Here is a 13846-nt window from a genome sequence, read left to right as displayed (position 1 = left end):
AAGGATATATGCACCCATATGTTCATAGCAGCACAATTCACCATAGCTAAGATCTGGAAACAGCCTAAGTGCCCATCAGTAGGTGAATGGATTAGAAAACGGTGGTACATCTACACGATGGAATACTATGCTGCTGTAAAAAAAGAAGGAACTCTTACCATTTGCAACAGCATGGATGGAACTGGAGAGCATTATGCTAAGTGAAATAAGCCAGTCAATGAAGGAAAAATACCACGTGATCTCACTCATTCATGGATAATAAAGACCATTACAACCTTTTGAACAATAATAGATACAGAGGCAGAGCTGCCTCAAACTGATTGTCAAACTGCAGTGGGAAGGCCAGAGAGGGTTGGGGGGCAGAAGGGAGGGGAGTAAGAGATCAACCGAAGGACTTGTATGCATGCATATAAGCATAACTAATGGACATAAGACACTGGGGGGTAAGGGAGGGCAAGGGATTGTCAAGAGCGGGGGGGAGGGGAAAGGACACATATGTAATACCCTTTGTAATACTTACTATAATATTTTTTTAAAAAGAATTAAAATAAATAAATAAATAAAAGAAAAGAAAATTTATATGTAAACATTTTGGAATAAAATACCCTAATGCATTAACAATGGTTATTGCTGACCTATGCGGTATAGATTTTTTCTTGATAGATTTTAGGAGCATTTTTTTTTTTTTTTAGAATAAGCACAAATTAATGTGTAACCTGAAAAGATGTGGCATTCCTGTACAGGTCTAGCCCTAGTCTTTTCAGGGGGCTGTCCTCACCCCGGAGGTCAGGTCCGGAACCCCATAAAGAAGGCCACCCCCCTGTTAGATGTCCCCCCCTCTACCCTCACTCATCACCATGACTTTTTGTATAGAGACCCGCCAGCCGTACTCACTCTCATACATATCTCAACCTAATGAGCGGTTTTCCTTTTCGGTCCTGCCAGGAGCGTGCGGACCATCATAGGGTGCCCCTGGCCTGTGCTTTTACTGGTGGGGAATTTTTCCAGTAGCTTTACCTGACCTGGCATGCTAACATCAATTCAGCTTGATCTGTCAAGGTGTAAAATTTGGAGACAGGTAAACTCTGTCCTAGCTCCTCACCCATGGAAGTGCCCCTAGCTTTCAGATCGCCTCATGCCTCCCTATTTTAGGAATGAAATTATTATTTTTCTCGAGTTGGGATGCTTAGTCTCTATCTGTATAATTTCACCACCTAATACGTTATTGAAATGCTTTTCTCTCTGAATGCTAGCGAGGGAAAGAATTGGCTTTATTTTTGAATTCAAATGGTCATTTGGGCCATGAGGTAAGGAAAAGAGGAGCGTGGGGACCCTGCCTAAGGCCCTCCAGCCTTGATGTCTAGGCCTTTGAACCGATTTCCAATACTGTTCCCAGCCCGCTCCCAGGGGGACCAGTGCTTCCCGGTGAGTCTGGGGCCGGAGTTTATGGAGCCCTGCTGCAGCCTGGATTGGAACCCCAGTCACCGATGCAGGGATGCTCTCAGGGAGGGAACGTCACTGCTGCTAGCCTTGTCCTTCTGCAGGCGCCTCCCCACTGGACCCTCACTTCCAGCCAGGGGCCCGGAGCCCGTGAATGCAGCCCCTTCTCCCCTCGCCCACGGTGCCTCCTGGAAGCTTCTCTGTTGCATTGACTCCAGGCCTCAGCCTCCTTCTAGGTTCTCTCACCCCTCCCTTCCTCCCTGAGTGCTTTCCCAGTGTCTCCTAGTTCATCTTCTCTCCTCTCACTCCCAGGCACTCATCTTTTTTTCTCAGGTAAATTTTAATATTTTAAGACCTCCTACAACTTTTTTTTTGTGTGAAATACGAGTCAATTTAAACAAATATATACAGGAAGTGCCCCCACCTCAGGGCGGACCCTCTCTGACATGATGCTTTGGTGTCCCGCTGTAGCATTCATCAAACCTGAGCCAGGAAGGAGCGCAATACACGTGTTGAAATGGATTCAGTTACACCTCAAACAGCAAGTTTCCTAGGAGTGAGGCTTCTTTAACCCTTTAAAGGTGTCCCGAGAAAAACAAGCCAGGTTAAACATGGGACCAGTATGCTGCCACCTCTCCCCGCCCCCCTCCCTGTGGCCTGTCTCCAGCCAGGGTTGTTAGCTGCTGGGCACTTCTGAGTGTGTGTTGCGTCCCGCCTCCTCCTGAGGGCCCTGTCCCCTTCATGTCTGAGCTCTCCCCTCTGTGTTCCATAATTGCTGGAACCCATTAGCTGTTTTTGTGGGCTGATAGATGATAATGAAATTGGAACTCATTCACACTAAAACCCACGCTGGGACTGAATCAGTGTGTTATGGCAATTGTGGTCATTCTATTTTCATTTTCTCCAAATGCTAGCTGCAGGTGTCCACATGCTGGCTAGACCACTCCCCACCCCCTTTCCCTCCCTGAAAACCTGTGCATGCTCCTCAACTCTCTCTCAGTTAATGTCCTTGCAACTCACCCCATCAGGCAAACTAGCAACCCCAGCATCAGCCTTAGAGCCTCAGATCCTCCCTAGCCCCGGCCCTGCACGTGACCTTCTCTCGGGAAAGCCTCCTGGGCCCTCCCAGCAACCGGGAGGCTCCAGGCTCCTGGCCTGCCCTCGACTCTGTGTCAGCCTCCATTGAGGCCCTGCTTCTCATCGCTTGTCATTCTCATCTTAGCCACCCTGATGCGGAGCCCTTAGTTTAAAAATCAATCTGATCCTTTTCCTTTTGTAAAATTTAAACCCAGTGAGGGCTCCCTGTGGCCTACAGTGGGGTTCAGAAACTTTAAAGGCCAGAGTGTAAATATTTTAAGCTTTGTGGACCAAACCATCTCTGCCATAATTTCTCAATTTTATTTGTATAGTACAAAAGCAGTAGACAGTGGACAACAGTTGTGTTCCAATAAACCTTTATTTGCAAACTAGAGGCCCAGCGCACACAAAATCTTGCGTGAGTAGCTCGCTTCCGCTTGCCTCAGCTTGCCGCACCGCCCATTGCGGCTTCTAGCTTGCGCCCAGCCCTCCACCACTCATAGCTCTCTGCTGCTAGTAGCTCTGGGCCGCTAGTACCTCGCACCCAGCCCTGCTGGGAGAGCCGCTGCTCCTTTGGTAGTGAAGGTGTTATGGTGTTACAACGCAACAGCCATGGGCCTTTTGTATAAGAGATTGCCAACCCCCTGGGCCTTCAGGGTAAAGCTCAGATGGCTCTGAAGGCCCTTTGCGATCTTGCCCTAGTGCACTTCTCCACCCTCGTCTCAGTGTTTCTACACCCACTGTGCAGCTGGTGTGTGAGACATGCCCATCTTGGCACTTTCTCTCCATTCTGCCTCCTTCCCCTCTCTCCATGGCCTGAAGATGCCAAACAGTCAAGGGTGACCCTTTTACAGAGCTGTCTCTCTGTCATGTCTTTCACCCCCTGGAGGCACTTGTGTGGGATTTTGTGCGGACTTGTGTTACTGAGCTTGTCATCCTGTGTTATGAGTGTCTGGTCACCTCTCTGTCTTTCCCACTAGAATATAAGCTTCGTACAGCCTGCAGAGTTTCTTTTGCTTCCTATCTATTGTGGCGCAGTACTGGGATATAATAAGTAAACAGCAACTTTCCATTGATTAATCACTTCTTGTCTTCCCTAGAGAAGGTGGAAACCCTCCTAAATCTTTTGTCATTGGCTCAATGCCTGTCTTATTATTTCTTCTGAGAAAATGACCTCCAAGTTTGTATCTTCTATTTCCTGTTACATTTGTGGTGTTATTTAATAACCGCCCTGCCTAGCCTTGCTGAACTGCGTCTACCTCCAGTGTTGCAATTTCTCAATGACGTGCATCAACGGAATTCATCTTGTGAATAGAGCCGTCTCTTTTTGTGCTTTAGGCCTACAGTCTTCCTAACGATACATTTCTGTGGAGAATAAGCAGGTTTTGCATGTCATGGAGATTGGGATGAGAAACGGTTGTTCTTCATTACTGATCTAAGTTTGCACATTAGCGCTGTGAATTTCAGCCGAGTCTTCAAAGCCAGACGTGAGCCAGTGAATATTGGCTCTGGCTGAGGTCTGGATTTCATCTGCTGCACACTCCCTTCAGCAGCCTGATTGATGAGTCTGTTCTGTATGCTAGGTGTGCCCTTGCTGTTGTTATTGCTCCAATTGCCTGTGTCCCTAGGGTGCATTATGGAACCGTGCTCAGAGGGCACTGGGTCAGGATACAGATGGTACCAGTGGTGGGTGTGGATATCTTTCAGAAAATAGACGTACACCCTGGCCAGTGGGGCTCAGATAGGTGAGCATCGTCCTGTGCACCCAAAGGTTGCTGGTTCAATTCATGGTCAGGCCATATACCCAAGTTGTGGGTTCCATCCCTGGTAGGGGGCGTGCAGGAGGTAGCCAATAAGTGTTTCTCTGTCTCTCCCCCTCTCTCTCTAAAAATCAATAAACTATTCTTTAAAAAGAAAAGAAAAGAAAGGAAACAGACTTACTGGCGTAATGAGAAGTAATCTCTTGGGCTCTAGAGCAGGACCATGTCCAGCACAGGCCTTGTTTGGCTCCAGACCATCAAATCCCTCCAGGCAGGAGAAGCCCGGATCCCTGTGGGAATGCGGATTTGGTTCTGAGAAAGTCCATGTGCAGAGAACGGATTTCTTTTCTTAGAAGATGTGCCTTCACGTGTTTCCTTTCACACAGCGACTGTCGGGCAGGCTCTGATCCCCATCGCAGACGCCCTTTTGGGAGTGAGGCTGGCCATGCTGGTGCCTGCTGTGCGTGTGTCGCGTGAGCCGGAAACTGAATTGAAAACCAAACGCACAGCACGCTTGCTCCAGGGGCGTTAGCCCAAAGAGGGGATGTGTTCCCGTGGAAAGCACACCACACTCCTGGGTTGTTTCTGAAAACTCGATCTGTGGTTCCCACTTCCCAGTGGGAAAGCGGCCAGAGCCCCTCCATGCTGCAAGCAGGCCGCCTACAGCCGGAGGCAGTGGGACCTGGCCTGCTCCAGTGTCTCCGCTGGTTTTATGGGCATATTTCTCACACCCTGTTCGCTATTAAAAATAAAATGAGGCACACATCACATGTCTCAGACTGCAAGACCCATTTCCTCCTAATAAGCTTCTCGTTTGGCTGGGCTTCCCTTACACTAGCTCTCCAGAGGCGCCCATTATGGATTTCTAGTTTCGGACTTTTTTTTTTACTCTCTGATATTTTGAAAGAAATAAAGTTAGTGAGCTTTATCCTGGGAGCCAGGAGCGGACATTCTATGCAAACAGTGGAGGAAGGCTTTGTCCCACCTACCTGGGGGCCACAGAAAACAAAACTCTGAGCCAGTATGTGCCTGCCTGCCCTGTGCTGGGCTGGGACAGGGCCTGCCTGCTTACACACTGCAGATGGGACCAACCATGGGGTTTTGAGGCCTGGAAGGAACATGTCCCTTCACAGCAGGGCAGTGCTGGGGTGACCCCATCTTTGGTCCGCCTTACCAAATCCGGGAGCCTCGGGGTGAGGCAACTCTGGGAGTAGCCCAAGAGCTGGGTAGGGATCAGCAGGCACATATGCCAAGGCCTTCATTTCCAGACCAAGTTCTCCAACACCCGCAACCAGGCCCCTCCGGGGTGTCCAGTGTAAGGAAACAGGCTCATTAGTCGGAAAGGTCTAGCGCATGCAGGGGGAGCACAGGAATGAGGCCCCGTCCTGTCAACAGGAGGGCATCACCCTTTCTGAGTGATAGCAACAGCCCAGAGCGTGCAGGCTGGAATCTGAGGGGTGGGAAGTGGAGATGGCGCCTGGGGAAGGGAGTGGTCCACAGGACACGGGGCAGGGCTCTGCCTGCAGCTGACCCTCCAGCTGGCCTCTTCTGTGACCCCAGGTAGAGCCTTTGCCATCATCTGACATTTCCTACTGTTGCGTAGTACAAGTCAGCCCCACGTAAAACCCTGCTATAAAAGCCAGAAGAAGACCCAGTCCAACCTATGTTTCAGATGGGGAAACCGATGGGAGTGGAGACTGTTTCAGTTTGCAGGGCAGATCCGGACAGGCTTCCTCCTGTGGTCACTCCCACCTCAGGGACACAGTCTCCGCATCCACCTGCCCCTGGTTTCTGGGGTCTGAGCTCAGGTGAGGCCATGGTCTCTGTCACAGTGTCCTTGAGCACCGTGCGCCATGACCTCAAGCTGAGCAGCAGCACTAAGCTCTTCTCAGGCCGCCAAGGACTTGGTAGGAAAACATATGGCCCCCGTAGGTAATCCTGGGCAGGTTTTGTTGACGAGAAAGCCTAAAAGTGCAGACAAACGCCTTGATTCAGAATTTGGAGTGGACTAAAGTTTTTTTTTCTATATCGTCAACCGAAAAACGAGCATTTGAACAACAGATTAATAGGGTATGAAAGAGAACACAGCTTCCTGTTCTTCTCTTAAACATTTTAACAATGTCCACCAATCTACAGAAAGGAGGGCTTAGGGATCCTCGTGGCTAACCAGCTCATTTTACACATGAGCAAACTGAGGCCTCAGGCTTTGGCTGCAAACTTAATTAGCGAATCCACCTGGCCAGGAGCCGGGGGTCCTGACTCGCTGGCTGGTCTGGTCTCTGCTGGAGCCCACATTTATTAGCAGAAAGCATTCAGCGTCCTGAATTGGTATCGATGATGGATTTGCTACCAAAGTACGATCCTAATTTATTCAGACCCACCATCCATTGAACAGCTGTCTGTCTAGCGCCTCCTTCTGAGTGTGGGTGGGAACATACAAAGATGAATGAAGTGTATGAGGAGCTTAGAGGAGAAGCCCTGGTTTCTACACCAGTCATCTTATTTCTAGATGGGTCATCTAGATGTTATGTGAAAGTAATGAACGGCCTACTGAATGGTTGACAGAAAGGGAGATGACTTTGGCTGTAGTGAGCAAAGATGTTTTTGTGGGTTCCACAGCTTGTCCTTGACTTGTCCTTGGAGGACTAATTTGATTTGGCAGGTAAAGAGGAATGCAGGGTGTGTCAGGTGGAAGAACGGGGTGGGATAGTGCAGCAGTCTGATAAACAGTCCCCCAAAGTATCAGGTGCTCATCCCTGGAACCTGTAATTGCTACCTTGGCACAAGGGTTTTTGCAGATGTAATTAAGTTAAGGATCTCCATATGGGGAGATTATCCTGAATTGTCTGGTGGCCCCTAAATGCAAACATAAGGGTCCTTATCAGAGGGAGGCAGAGAGAGATCACAGACAGAAAAGGAGAAGGCAATGTGACCACAGAGGCAGATAATGGAGTGATGGGACCACAAGGCAAGGAATGCTGGCAGCCACTGGAAGGTGGAAGGAGGCAAAAACAAATTCCCCTCTAGAGCCTCCAGGGTCTCTGTCCACACCTTGACTTTGGTCCAAAGATACCGATTCCAGACTTCTGGCCTTCAGAGTGAGATAAATTTCTGGTGTTTTAAGCCACCAAATTGTGTTACAGAAGCCACAGGAAATTAATGTAAATAGGAAAGGGCAGGGCCTGTGTAGGAAAGGGTGTGGTTCAAGGTATCTGCTGGGAGCAATCAGATATTTAGAAAAGTGGACACTAAGTGGATTAGGGCCAAGTGTCCTGTAATAGTTTTAAGAGTTCCTGCAAGTTTCTGTGTGGCTCTCACCTTCCTGACTGGAGTGTCGGGCTCTGAAGGCACCAGGACCCCCAGCAGGTGCTGGTTATTTCTCTGCGGTACAGACAGCCAGTACTTGTTGAGTGACATGACGAACGAAGGTTGGCAGCTGCCCTCCCTGGGCTTGCACTGGGTTTACTGATGAAAAATCAAGGCTGGCCAAGTCTGGTGCTCAGAGACGATGGATGGACGAAGGTCTCATCCTCAGACTGTGATCTCGAATTCATGTCATGCCTCAGAGGGTTGTGATGTGTTAGGAAATGCTCAGCCAACCCAGAACTAGCACCACACAGGCTCTGGAGGGAGGGACTCTGGGTGGAAAGCAGAGCAAGTCCGGTTGGGGTAGGAGGATGGGAGACCCCCTGCCGGAGGGAAATGGCCTTGTTGATAGCACAGTCAAATTCTCTGCCAGCCCCAGCGAATGTGATTAAAGATGTTTTTTGGGTTTTTATGACACTCCTATCGATCTGAAGTTGTTTATAGCCATAAAACAACTGTAAATTACAGGATGAAATAAAAACAGCAGGATACTTAACTCCTATCCTACTATGAGGTTGAGAACCTCTCTACACAGCTCCTGCAGCAGCAGGGAGCCGGATGAAAGTCTGTATAGGAATCTCATTCCCCTTTCCTCCTGATGGCCAAGGTTAAGAGGCAGCTTTTCTCCTCACAGATGAAGCCTCATCTTCATCCTCGCTCAGGAGGTGTCCTTGGTTAACGTGATTCTCTGCTGGGACCACTGTCTAACTGTGTACCTACCACAATGTTTTAGGATGCGCAGGGCCAGTTACCTCCTCTGTCCACAGCACTTTTCCTTTCTCCCCTCTCCTCCTGTTCCCTTTCCCTCCTACCCCTTTTTTTCTTTCATTTTCTCTTTCTTTCTTTCTTTTTTTGGGTTCCTCTTTTGGCCATTCTTTTATTGAAATAAAGGGTCTTGACTTGTCGCTATTTGTAAAATAGTTAGGAATTTTCAGTAGACAATCACCGATAATTTCAATGCTATAGACCAAGCCATGTGACCATTGGACTTTCTTTGCTTTCTCCTTGTAGAAATCCGAGAGGCCTTTCGGGTTCTGGACCGAGATGGGAATGGCTTCATCTCCAAGCAGGAGCTGGGAATGGCCATGCGCTCTCTGGGGTACATGCCGAGTGAGGTGGAGCTGGCCATCATCATGCAGCGCCTGGACATGGACGGTGAGACCCTGGCCAGCAGCCTCTCCCCAGATGAGCCTCCACTCATTAGCAAGACTTTTGATTTAAAGGGCCCTGCACTTGGAGTTAAAAGATGTGGGTTTATGTCTTGGCTAACATTTGAGGAGAAGAAACTTGGACTAGAGCATTCCATTCAGCTCTAGGCTCCTGCAGAGCTGGTTCTGGGGCTATGACAGAGAACAGGGCGAGGGAGGTCTGGCTGGCAGAGCAGTGAGAACAAGGTTGTTTTGTGTGTGTGTGTGTGTGTGTGTGTGTGTGTGTTAAACAGCTTTGTTGAGATAGAATTCACACATCATAAAATTCACCCATTTAACCTGTGGCACAAATTTGTGCAACCAATGCTATAATCAATTTTATAACATTTCACCACTCCAAAAAGAAGCCCTGTGCTTCTTATCCATCACCCCCAACTCCTCAGCCCCCCTCAGCCTTAGGCAACCACTAACCTGCTTTTGATCTTTCTGGGTTTGCCTCTTCTGGCTCTTGCACACAAATGGAGCCGTGCAGCATGTGGGCCTTTGTAACCAGCGTCTTTCGCTTCACATAATGCTCGCATGTTCATCCATGTTGCAGCACGGGTCAATACTTCGTTTGTCTCTTTTATGGCCAAATCATATTTTATTGTGTGGCTATAACAGCTTCTTTTCTCTCTGTTTTACATACTGGGGAAAAGAGTTTCATTGCTTTAGATAGTCTTTAAGGTCCCCCCCACCCCTGCCACACACACACACACACACACACTCTAAAACCCTGCAAGTCTATCCCAAACTAGTGTGACCCTCCTGACATTTATACCTGCCTGAGCTGAACGTCCAAGGAGGAGCCTTCTTATTTACTTATTTCTTGTTAATACATATACTTACCCCTCTGAAAAGCAGCTTGATTCCAGGCATAAGGGGTGCATAGTGGTGGACTGTTGGGACTCTTGGTGGAACATGACGTATAGACCAAGTGAAAAAAAGCAGAGAAGGGGCCCAAGAAGTCTTTCTGAACCAAGGCCATTGTAGGGAGATGTTTGCTTGAGCTGCAGGCTAATTGGAAGAACGGGGCTCTCTGCTAGTATCCTGTGGAACTTGGAAGATGGACAGTTGGGTGACCATGTGGTGAGTGAACCGCAGCACCGGCCTCCAGGTGCAACCATGGACAGTCCCTTTCCAGTTCAGGACAGAGATGCTGTATCAGGATGTTCGGTTGTGTGAGCAGGCCAAGCCTTGGCCTTGCAGCTTTGATGGATTGTGAATTGTCTTGTCTTTGTAGGCTTGACTGGACCTTTCTTGAATTTTAGAAGTATTTCTGAAAAGCTCGAGCAAAGCACATATTGTATAACAAAACCACTTTCCCATTGACCCCCATCATTATTTCAGAGATACATTTCCAGAAAAAAAGTTTTCTCTTTAAAATAATAAACATTTTAATATATACATCTGTATATGGAACTAAGGGTTTTGTGCTTTAAAATATATATATTGTTGACCTTATTACAGATGTCCCCCATTTTCCCCCTCCTTCTCCCCCCTCCACCAGCCCCTACCCCCTCAGTCCCCCATAGGCCTTCACCACACTATTGTCCGTGGGCTATGAACATAAGTATATAAGTTCTTTGAGGTTTTGTGCTTTGATTCTCCCCACAACTAGTATAATAAAACCTAGTCAAATGGACTAAAAGCAAATGGAATTAGCAACATTTAATAAAAAACAAGCGGGAACTATTGTTGGAGAGTAACTCTTAGGAGACTGACGGGTCTTCATCAGAGTCAATCCTTGTTCTTTGTGTATCACTCAATGTTCCCCCGCTTATGAGGAATTTTTACATTATTCTAAATCTTCCCTGATTCCTTGAGGCCTTGGAGTCCCGAGAGATCTCATGCGATGGTTATTTAAGGGGCTCATCAGGACTCAGGCAAATGCTCCGTATGGGATGCAATTTAAGAGACTTCATATTTCACCAGGTTGGGTTTTTTTTTGCAACTTATACTCAGCTACCAATGCCTGAAGGCAGAATTTATAAGCAGATCTTGCAGAGAATTTCTCTTCGTTCCTTTAACAAAAGCCCGAGTCATTTTCTATTTCACGGTGACCACATCAGGTAAAATCACATTTATTTACTTTTGAAGCACAGCTTCCTCGAAGTTCTGTTGCCTACAAAAGATTTAATACAGAACATCTGAAAACAGTGCTGCTGTGTAGGCAGAGGAATTGCCGACACAATTTATTAAATGCCTACGAGTATAGAGCTACGTGAAAAATAGCCAGTCTGGGGCTGAAATGTGGGTCTTTACATGGTTTGTGAATGATGCTAAGTGAAATTTCTGGGGTACCAGGTTCTGAACGGTGCTTTTCAGTGTCTTTCTCTTAATGGGGGTCTTTTGAGCTGTTCTATTTTTTTAAAAAGTCAGGTTCTAATTATATCCTTCCTTCCTAGCTTCTGTAACTGAGAATTCTCCACAGAGATTTGGCCCTACCTAATTAAACTTCTCTTTGGCGTGAACCTTGTGGAATGGTAGAGATTTTTATGGGGGATGATGCCAAAAAAAAGGAGTGCTTGGGCCAGAACGGAGGACTCTTAGCTGTAAGATGTCTGTGCCTCCCGGCCCACAGGCCCTGACCCCTGGTCCTCAGGGGCTTCAGGAGAGGTGGCTGTCTCCGTCCATCCCAGCCGGCTACGATCAGGAGCAGGTCTGGCCCACACACCAGTCTTCTCTTTCTGGGGTCCCTGGTTTTCCCGACGGTGAGGTCATACCTTCGGCGCGAAGCCCAGCTAGAATTAGCCTGAGAGTGTGTGTGCAGCCCGAGTCAACACATGAGGCTTTCATTAGGTGGTTCCCTGGGAGTGGGTGCCTTGCTGGCTATGCCTGTAACAGTAGCCTCCCTGGATCAGGGAGCTCGGCGGGGTTTCCTGGACACAGAGCCTGCAGGGGCTCCACAGGTCCAGTCTATGTGCGGAGCTGGTTTTCTACGGAACAGAATAGAAGTCAGGCGGTAGGGGCTGGGATTGCTCTCTTGGCCCCGTGGCCAATTTCCCCTTAAGGCTGGGACTGTGTGTGTGTGTGTGTGTGTGTGTGTGTGTGTGTGTGTGTATTGCATGGGCTGAAATACTCAGTTAAGTACTAAATAGAAAACCGAATATTTTGCCCCGTGCCTCAGGCTTCCTCTTTGCCCATCACTGCTAAGGTTCTTCCTTGGAACTTGACCTACGTTTTGCACCCCCTGTTGATCACTGTCCCACTCTTTCCATCAGCCTCCGCAGCGAGGTGACTGCCCTAAAGCCCGTCAGGGACAGCATTCACACTTCCCGGATGCTTTTTTTTTTTTTTTTTTGCTGGGATCTCTCCTTCAGATTCTCTCCAGTGCATCATGGCACTAGTTATGGACCATCCTGGGAAGGATTGATCAGACAGTCCCCCAGAAAGTATCTCCGAAGCTTAAGTGTTTTACAGAGGTGGGCTGAGAAAGGCTGAGTGAAAGTGACTATGACCGTGGGCTCTACCACACACTCCAGCTGCTCCCTCAGCTCTGTGGTCCCCCGGCTTCCAGGCCCTCCCAGCCTGCTGCACCATTCTCCCGGCGATACAGACTTGGTGTCTTCAAACCCAAGGGATATTTTTGACTGCTTTCTACAACCACACCACTGCGGCCATCTGGAACGAATCCAGCTAGCTTTGCAAGTAGTTCCCTGAAACAGACCGGGAGAGGTTCACAGCAGGCCGTGGCCCTTCATTGCCCTGCTGTGTTTCCTAGTAATTCTCTCTCCTTCCTAAAGAATGAAAGTTCCTCCCTCTTTGAAACAAACGTAGACCTTGCCCTCTTCCTCCTGAATTCCCTTCTGCTCCTCCACCATGCAGAATTTCATGAAATTCCTACAAAATTTGGGGTTTTTTGGAAAAGAATTCTTGTCTCTCAACAGGTTTGTGGTGTTTTGTTTTGTTTTCCTAGGTTCACCACTGCTTGGATAGTAGCTTTGGTTCAGTTTAGCTCAATTCAAAAAGGATTTATCTGGTGCCCATTATGTGTGGAACCGGCTTATTGTTATGGTTGGGAAGATTCACTTTTGATTCATTTTGAGGCAAAAGTGAGCTGCAAAGGACAAAATGATGGCCAGAGTCCCGTGGGAAAGTTAGCAATGTCATCGCTGTTAGACTGAATGTCCACATCTTCCCTCGCTCGCTACCCATCTGTTGCAAGTTTTAGTCCTGTGCTGATTATTCCTAAGATGCTGACCTTTCTATTTTCATTTGCGATCTCCTACCCGATAGAAGAGAAAAGAGTATGTGCTTAATTCTGAGTAGCGCTCACGTCCGCTTCCCATTCCAAACACATCAGTGCGCTGACTTGGATGCCCTGGGGCTGGCAGGGGTCTCCTTTGTGAGCTAGAATGCACACTTCTCTCCTGGGGGTGGGGGAAGGTGCTGTCCACAGACTGCACGGTGTGGAAATGCCACGTGTGAGGTGGAAGCAGCTGGGGCTTTTTAGCCAACAGCAGAGGGTCCCAAATCTGAGTGTACACCAGAAAATACCCAGAGGTGTGGTAATAAAAATAAAACAGACGAACAGAATCAGAATCTCCGGGATGGGGCCCAGGAGCCTGCATCCTTTAACAAGCTTGTCAGATTATGGACAGCAATATGTGTGCCTTGCTGTAACTGGGGCCCCTTTGGTCAAAAGAAAAATCTAAAGCTAAAGAGAAATCTTCAAGCCTGTGAGTATTTGTCTGAGCAAAGGCCTGAATAGAAGCTCAATGCCTGAGAGGCAGATAAGGCATTTTCACTTTGGGACTTTGATGAAGGAAGCGGACAGGTCGGTCAGCCCTGCCTAAATGCAGGCGCCCTGCTTCTCACATTCAGCTTCCTTGCTCCTCTAACTGGTCCAGGGACCTGCAGATTCCCCATCACCTGGGGGCTTGCTTAAAATGAGGCACCTCGCTTTCCCCCTCTCCACCCCCCCCCCCTCGCCCCCGCCAGACCTGCTGATTCAGAATCTACATTTTAACAAGAGTCCCAGGAGATTCATACATACGTCGTAGTTGGAGAGGG

At 48.3% G+C, this 13846-nt stretch overlaps 1 protein-coding gene across 7 annotated transcripts in view; it reads left to right on the top strand.

Annotated features, from left to right (window-relative positions):
* CALN1 (calneuron 1) overlaps window positions 1–13846 on the top strand; it is a 426991-nt gene that overhangs the window by 221997 nt on the left and 191148 nt on the right. For all 7 annotated transcript variants that reach the window (XM_070412846.1, XM_070412841.1, XM_070412847.1 and 4 more), the window contains one exon: window positions 8655–8798. In XM_070412846.1, the coding sequence (XP_070268947.1) occupies window positions 8655–8798 (144 nt within the window). The remainder of the gene's footprint in view (window positions 1–8654; window positions 8799–13846) is intronic.

The sequence above is a fragment of the Myotis yumanensis genome, unplaced genomic scaffold, assembly GCF_028538775.1.
Source record: "Myotis yumanensis isolate MYYU_CA2020_CCGP unplaced genomic scaffold, mMyoYum1.0.hap1 SCAF_4, whole genome shotgun sequence".
In the NCBI taxonomy this organism is placed as follows: Eukaryota; Metazoa; Chordata; class Mammalia; order Chiroptera; family Vespertilionidae; genus Myotis; species Myotis yumanensis.
The sequence above is the reverse complement of the archived record's forward strand: the minus strand, read 5'-3'. Positions and strand labels throughout refer to the sequence as shown.